Source organism: Danio aesculapii, chromosome 10, assembly GCF_903798145.1.
Source record: "Danio aesculapii chromosome 10, fDanAes4.1, whole genome shotgun sequence".
NCBI classification, from domain to species: domain Eukaryota; kingdom Metazoa; phylum Chordata; class Actinopteri; order Cypriniformes; family Danionidae; genus Danio; species Danio aesculapii.
In genome coordinates this window covers 12574609-12583425 of record NC_079444.1, presented here as the reverse complement: position 1 = coordinate 12583425, position 8817 = coordinate 12574609, and the positions used below count along the sequence as shown (strand labels likewise).

The 8817-nt window shown below is 34.3% G+C and overlaps 1 protein-coding gene across 1 annotated transcript in view; it reads left to right on the top strand.

Annotated features, from left to right (window-relative positions):
* The first annotated feature begins 3181 nt into the window (after positions 1-3181).
* Positions 3182-8817, top strand: part of adamts6 (ADAM metallopeptidase with thrombospondin type 1 motif, 6) — a 204563-nt gene continuing 198927 nt past the window's right edge. The window contains exons 1-2 of the mRNA XM_056466366.1: positions 3182-3434; positions 5435-5826. Of these exons, the coding sequence (XP_056322341.1) occupies positions 5739-5826 (88 nt within the window). The 5' untranslated portion in view covers positions 3182-3434; positions 5435-5738. The remainder of the gene's footprint in view (positions 3435-5434; positions 5827-8817) is intronic.

Here is an 8817-nt window from a genome sequence, read left to right as displayed (position 1 = left end):
ATTTTTTCTTCGATTGTGGTTTAAACGTGACACTGAGTTCTCCTGGAGCATACCGCCCTCTACAGGATGGGCGACAAAAACACGCAGAGTAAAGATGATTTTAATGAAATTATGAACGTAACGTCACTGTCTATATCTTCGTTCAAAATGTACTTAATTGTAATATTTTTTGTTTTCATTTATAGGTGATTTGATTTCATCTTACTATAGTTATGCAGTAGTAGGCACAAACACTTCTTTCTCAGTTTGTGTGAATTTCAAGGGATTCAAGGTTTATTATTACAACATATTACAATTATTATTATTCATTTATATCACATTTGTTTACTACAAATATGTGGTTTTTATAATGTCTTTAAAAAGAGTAGGCTATATATTTTATTTTATTTACCTCGAAAGGATATAATATAATATAGATTTTGTCAACATGCCCAACTGTCTCATCTGAAGGTATGTTGTTACATACTTAAAATAAGATTTTTGCTATATGTTAAAACTACTCATTTAAAATGAGCTGAAACAACACAATTGTGGAGATTTATTGGAAAAAGTAATAAATCTAAATTAGTTACCATAATTTAATGGATTTGTGTTGGGACAACATGAATGAATGGTGTGGAACCCAGCATTTTTTACAGTGCATGATCATAGATATGACAGCTTAAAATGTTATCCAATCTAATAAAATTGAGCTGTGAGTGAAAATAATAGATGTCAAAAACTAGACTATAGTCATCAAAAAGACAGATTATACAGACTCTAATGATGACTTTATTTTGCTGTTGCTTAATGTCTATTAGATTTTATTGACAGCCCAAATGCAAACTTTAGCCAAGATGTCTATGTTTAGAACTTTAGACACCTATGTATATAAAACAAACAAACACAAATGTTTGCTGAGAGTAGACATGACTGCAAAGAGATCCATATTCTATTAAAAAAACAGCAGAGCAAGCAGTGATGGAGACTGGTGAGTACAAACTGCACAAACTGCTTTGACTTTAAAACCTCTTTAATTTACATGAAATTCTCTAAAGGCAAAGTACAATTTTTTACAAAGTTTCACGAAACTATTCATCACCAAACATCCCCAATTGACAAATAGCATGTTCTCTTCACAAGTAACGTATGTAAAGTTTTACTCACACACCATTTAAATTTTAATCAAAGTAAATTCCCTGAGTTGATAAAATGTATATTCCATTCTAATCCTGGATTTAACCAATGCACTAAAAAAATCTGAATGTCTATCTTTTCCCCTTTCAATTCCCATTCTGAGTTTTGCAAATTTTCCAAAATTTTGCTTGAGCAACAACAGAATTAGCAAAAAATACACCTCTCTCTGTGTTCTTCAAAATACACAAATAGATTAAAAAAAAGTATCTCATTAAAAATAAAGTCAAGGTTTCCAAGTAATATTTCCAATAAAGCAAACAATCTCTGCTGTAAATCACCTGAGCATTTTGAAAGAGGGCTTTTATAAAAGAGCCTTGCTTAATTGGGTGAGTTCTTACGGCCAAACCATAATTCACACAAGCTTTATAGTAAAAGTTTCAGTACTGGCCTAATTTAATTAAAAATCAAACAAACAAACAAACAACCAAAAACAAACTTCTTTGACATTTTTAATTCAAAACTCTTCATGAAAGAAAATTCAGCACTTAAAAAAATATCCATTAATTAACAGGCTCCGTATTTCACTATTTACAGTTTTTTTTCTGTTTATTTACAATTGTGAATTGTATTATGGAATGTTGATCCCTGTTCTGTGGACATTTGATGAAGAAAATCCAACTGTGCATTATATCAAAGTGACTATTACTCCAGTTTTAGTTTTAGTTTAGTGGTTTGAAACAATATATTGTATAAAAAAAACAGAAAAAGTACTGGCAGATAATTACCAGGTTTTACAAGAATAAAGCAGACAATATATCACATTAAACTATTAGTAACTTTTTCTAACTTTTCAACATCAAAAGTTGTTGGAGAAAAGATCATATCACAAAACAATTAAAAAGCAAGAATAATAATAAAAAAAATAATACTAATACTAATACTACTAATAATAATAAACCTTGAATCACAAAATATGGAAAATTTGTCATTTATGGATTTTTATAGTGTATTATATTTCCAGTAGGCATGCTACATTTAAAAGTTATATAGTTAGATGTTATATAAACCTATGGCCACTTCAAGACTCTTAACAATCTTTCATGTCAGTAAATTATTAACAATATATCAATCAACAATTCATATGTTTCGAATAAAAATAATAACAATATGGAGTTGAAATACACACTGCCGGGATAGTGTATTTATTAAACATAACAGTGAATCAATGCACTGTCACAAAATCACCGCATGGTGTCGTTGCAAACTAGTAAAAAAAATATTTTATCGCATGACAAACATCTGTTATAACGGAGTTAAAAGCGAATGAAATCCCAGATCTTCCAAACACCAGACGATAACTATTTGTTTATAGCTAATGACATAGGCTAATGTTTGAATCCATAAATAGATTGTGACATTAACAAAAAAATGTTTTTCTGTTGTTGGCTTATTGTCTGCATGTCTCATAGGTAAAAGAATACACCTGCACACTTCATGTAGCCATAATATTGTCTTTAGCCTAAATAACACATTAATTCCTATACAAGACAATGATCAAAGAATAATGCAGCTTGACCTTACAAACCAAAACAAAGTCTACCTTTCAAGCTTACCAAAAATATACAAAATTTATATTTTGTCTTTGGCTCATTGCCATTTTTGTGAAAATAATGTCAAAATAAGTTACGCTAAATAATTTTCGTAGAAATAACTCGAAATATTAGCATCATCTTTCCGACATGGTCATGTTTAAAGATCACGGAATTTTTTTTTTTTTTTTTTTTTTTTTTTTTTTTTTGCCAAATGATTTTATTAAACAGCTTTAACTGTTACCTAATTCTAACGTGTTTCACCTGACGGTCGGGGGGAGCGCGCCGCGGGCACGCACATCTGAAATGACGTCATGTCGGTCCTCCCCGTCTCTCCTGTGCTGCGAGTGTTTGAGTTCTGGCTCAGATCAGGCTTCACTATTAAAGGCTGCATGTCCTGCATGCGCACCGGTGCATTACTGTTATTATTCATCTCTGGTGAATCAGTGATCACGAGAGCCGCTAATAAGCCATAACTAACGCAGGACACGTTGACAATTAAACATGAGCTGAGTGGCACAAACTTTTTCATATTTTGTAAATGATTTTTTTCACTGCACTTCTGATGCAGTGAGTGGGTTCATGAAGAGTTTTCCCCCTGTACAAGGACTGCATTTGTTGGCATGAGAGATAAAGAGAATGGCTTGAAGCGAAAGGAGAGATTTACTGAAGAATGCACAGAAGTGGATTGCAAATGAAGATTTCTACTGTCTGCAAAATATGAAGACGGTAACTATCATCTCTTACAGTCTTTCAGACAGTCTGGGCATTCCCAGTGGAGTGTGCACAGAAAATATCAATGCTTGGCAATATAACGGAATCTGTTTTTAATAGTAACTCTTTCTGTGACTGCTTTATCTCATGCGACAACTTTAATGAAATACACTTCATCAAGCGGTTAAAAAAAGAGCAAGAATAAACTCTTGGTGTACATTTGTAGTCTTCTCATTGGTTTTGTGTGTTTTTATTTCAGCGGTCAGTGTAATAGTGTTGGGCAGTTGCCAGCTGTCTGGGTCAGACACGTTTTAGACTCGAGCTGCTGTCTGGAAGAAGCCGCTTTATTAAACTCATGAATGTTCGTCTGCACAGTTGCCGCTGGCTGCGACAGTAAGAAACGCACGCAAAAAAAGAGCTGACGTTTACGATATCTAGCCTATCTGGTGGAACTGGACCACTCTTGTGCTGGCTGATGTAGAGAAAAGCCGGCATTTGATTTGATGTTCAACTGGTGAGTTGCTTCTTTAGTTGCCTTTAGTGTTATTATTACATGTGGAGCTTTGGAAGTCGTGCTGTACAATCTTGCTTTAATTTATTGTGATAGTGTTGGTTTTTAATTAACAGACTTATTGTAAGTTACCTTTTGAAAGGAGACAGCCTTGTTTGCATAGCCTTATGCATATATTGCAGATAGATGTAATGATTGATATAATGACAGATAAATTGATGGATTGGCATGAATAGACAGACAGATCAACAAATGGATGGACTGACATTAGATAGATAGATAGATAGATAGATAGATAGATAGATAGATAGATAGATAGATAGATAGATAGATAGATAGATAGATAGATGCATGGATGGATGGATGAATGAATTTATTCATTCATTCATTCATTCATTCATTCATTCATTCATTCATTCATTTCCAAGATGGATTGGTCAATAGAGAGTCCAGACCTTATCCCTGAATCTTTGGATGGGTTCACTCAATTATTCATTTTCAAGATTGATTCATTGATTCATGAGACTGCATTTTTAGACATGGATTGGTCAACAGAGAGTCCAGACCTTAACCCTATTGGGAATCTTTGGATAGATAGATAGATAGATAGATAGATAGATAGATAGATAGATAGATAGATAGATGGATTCATTGATCAATAGATCCAAAGCTTTATAATTGTGTCCTCTTTAGAAGCTAAATTATGATGATTTGGGAACTTTTTTGTTTATACGGTGGAAGTCAGGTGTTTGATCATTAGCATTCTTCAAAATATCTAGAATTGCATACACATATGGAACAACATAAGTGGAGCGATCCATTTTAAATGTTGACTACTGTATTTAAGTATGCTGTTCAAAAATATTTGCCAAATTGTAGTGTATCATGGCTCTGCACCTGTTTTTACTTTTTATAGCACACTTGTGTGAACTGAACTGACTTAATGCTCTTCAAAAACATTTGCAATTGAAAAAAATAAATAAATAAATACATTGGTTGAAGTTAGTTCTGACAAAAAATGACACTTAGTTACTTTGTACTGTAAGAATCACATGTTGATCTCATTCAGACATCAAGAATCTTGAAACTATTTGGTGGAACTTGTAAGTCTGATCATCCACCAGTTCAGTTATTTGCAACAGGTTTTTGCGGCATGGATTCATGCCTTGAGTCGGAAACAGGCAGGGCAGCTAATAGTCAAGTGCAGGTGTGAAAATGATAACCTGAAGTTACTGCATCCCACTCAACACCTATGAGCTCACAGTTATGTGTGTGTGCGTGTATCTGTGTGTGTCTGTGTGTGTGTGATCAAAACCTGTTCAAGTCCAGATGTTACAGCAACAAAAACTGCAATCTGCTTCTGATGTTTGATAAGACGAATCATGCTTAGGATTTGCTGTTGAAACGCTGCGCTCAGTCAGAATGTATTTTAAGAGCATTTTTTAACAGGAGAAATTGGCAATTTTCCACTGACAGCTTTTTTCCCACTCTCATTCATTTGCAGGCAAGCAAATGGATAGTTCGGGACAAGCTCCTAATATAGATCTGCTGCTCTGGAATAACATGAAGGGAGTCGTTATGGATTCTTGCCCTGCTCATGGCTGACAAAGATGCAGGCTTGAGTCCCTCCTCGAGACTTCACCTTTAGGAAGACTTCTAAACCTGGGATTTACTGTGGACTCGGGATTCCAGTGTCTCGAGGATGCTTGTCACGGATGTGTTATGGTGCGAAGCTGGATTGATCGTATTGCTTTAATCCACTTGTAGCCTCCCCCTACCCCCACCCCATGTCAGATCTTCCCTAAATTATGGAAATTTTTTGGAAGACGCTGACTTGGATATTTAGCCTGGTCTTGGCCGCTGCTGAAGCTCAGATCCTTTCGTATAACTCTCAAGGTAAGTTTAATAATGTGTGGATAAGAACTAAAAGTGATGACTGTTGCTGTGACAGCTGATGTCATAGCAGTTCTGAAAATTCAACAAGCCATAACTCATTTCGGCTTACAATGATGTCATTAGGACACTTTCAGCTCTACTCAGAGGAAACTCTCATTGCTCAGTAATGCTTCATAAAAGCTTTGCTTCTAAAAGTCTTATATAAAGAGATTTAAGCTGAGAAACAAATAAAACAATTGTTGACCTCTATAAATGAAGGTTAAGTCTGGGTCACTGGGTAAACTGAATTCTGGTTATTTTGCGTCACGTTTTACGCTGCTCTTAACCTGAGTTAACAATTAATCCTAGGTATTCATACTCTTACTTTTTACTTTCTGTAATTTTTAACCCTGGGTTAATGTCCTTCAATGCATATAGTAGCAATGTCAGCAACACTGATTGGATGAACGCAGCAGGTAACTTGTTAACATAACTATATAGGTAGGAATTAAACAACCCCTTCTTCACTCAAATTAACCCTTTATCTGCTACTATTTATTTTTTTCTATATTCAAATATATTCAAATATATTTGTATAACACGTTTTTCACAATAATCATTCTTCCAAAAGCAACTTTACAAAAAGTGCACCTCTTAACAATGCAATAAATGCAAAATCAGAAAATTTTAAGGTGCGAGTAGGGTCGACAGTACAGCTGTCAAGCGTATACATAGCTAATTTGCAACTATACAATATAATGCACTTTTCAAAAAGGTGATATCTATTCTTTTTTTATTGTTGTTTTTATTTTTTGTTATCTTATTGAGTCCTTGTAACATGGAGTGTTTATAAGAAAGTGTCTGGTGCATATAGAGAGGAGAGAATATAAAGGATGTGATTAGCTGAACATTCTAACACTCATCACTTCACATTGCACAGGTTTGACAAAGCAGTGAATGGTTAACTGTGGAAAAACTCTGGAGCAGCATTTCTTAGCTATTTTCAAGTCGGAAAGGTTCTTTTAACTGTGGTATAAAGTGATATTAGAATGACAGTAACTCAGGGTAAAGTGTAAGGCAAAAAGCCCTTAATAGTAAAGAGTTGTATTGGGTAGTATAAATCTATATAAAAAACAAACACACTGCAAATATTACAGTCAAAAAGCAGTTTATAGTGATCTATTGGGACATTTCAAACTAGACAGTATTAACAGGTCAAACACACAAAACAAAAAAACATAGTTTTATAATTTTAAGTTTTATCATTAGAGACCGAGCACCTACACCAGGGCTATTCAATTAGTTTGTCATGGGGGCCAGTTTATGAAAAGCATCCCAAAATGAGGGGCCGGAGAAATATAACTTGCAATATAAGTGATGACACAACAGCAATATAAGATCTTATATGCTGTATTTTTGCCTCTAAACGCCCTTGTTGGCTTTTTTACATTAAAATGTTAATGTGTTGTATTTTGAAAATACATAACATCAATGCATTGTACAATGTGGCTTTTTTACAAACATATTCAAATGTTGTTTTTCAAAGCAAAACAAGTGCATTGCTTAAGGCTTATTCTACATTCAGATACATTCATATGCTATGTATTAAACTGCATAGCAATAAGGGATGCAATAATTATAGATTTTGGTTGTACGATTACAGTCTGAAGAATAATCATGGTTTCACGGTTATCACCATTATTATGCATTTATTGAATTCAAAACACTACTAGATTAGAAAATCTTATCTTAAATCTTATTTTAAATCTTAACTTACATTTTTTCTTACATTTTAAATCTGTATTATATTATATTTTAAAGTGTTGTTTATTGCTGCTCAGTAACCAAATACAGCACAAAATATTAATAATTTAATTTAAACATGATTGATAATTTTACAGTGAAAATAAATGAACAATAAAAAAAAAATAAAAATAAGAATAAATAAAAAATAGTATTTGTCTAATGTTAATTTAAGCTATATATCAGCTAAGAATTTAAATGAACTGTTGTTATTATCTGTGTTCATACATACATAATAATTTTAATAAATTGTAATAATTCGTCTAACATATCTTTTGTTTACCTTGCACTGAAAGCCACACACAACTCTCACCGCTACAGCGTGAGATCATTTCTACTGTGAGCACCTGGAGCGCGCGAGTGCGTCAGCCCGCTTGCAAGCCACTCGCGCACCGCTCCGAAAATGTGCACATCTCCATTGGAAATAATGAACTTGCGTGCTGAAGAGACGCAAAAGTACGAATGAGAACGGCTTGCTGCTGTAGTTAATCCAACTTGTGTGTGTATTGGTATAACTTTGTTTATTTGCAGCAGTTTTGTTCTGTGCAACAGAAATGCGGCGTTGAGAAGCCTTTAAGACTAATTAACCGTATTGAATAAAAGTGCGGTTAATTGTGAAATCAGTAAATCGTTGCATCCCTATTAACGATATCAGTGCATTGTACAAAAGGCCTTTCAATGAACATATCCGTTTTTGGCTGCCCGTGCCACTCGCTTAATGTCAGGTGACTCACGGTCTGTGCAGCCTTCAACTGCAGCTCGTCACGTCATAACTATAGCAGCCGTTTTTTCGACTGAACTAAAGTTATTTTTGATGTCTTGGTCGCACTATTTGGAGGGCTGGAACAAATTGCCTCAGGGGCCAGGTTTGGCCCGGGGGCCACCAATTGAAAAGCCCTGACCTACACTCTCAGAAAAAATGGTACAATGTTGTACTAAAGAAGGTACCTTGTCTCTGAGGCAGAACCTTTTTATGGGACAGAATTATACCTTAAGACAAAGAAACAAATTTGTACCTTTGCAGTTTGTACCTTTTAAGGACATGATTTGCACCATGGGAAACCAAAATCTACCTTTGGTTTTTGAAACCTGCTGACATAATATTGTACCTTCATCAAAGGTACAAATCTGATCCATGAAGGTACCACTACAGTGACAAGACACTTTGTGCATTAACAGTGTCAAAAATGCAGTTCCTTTTGTATCTCA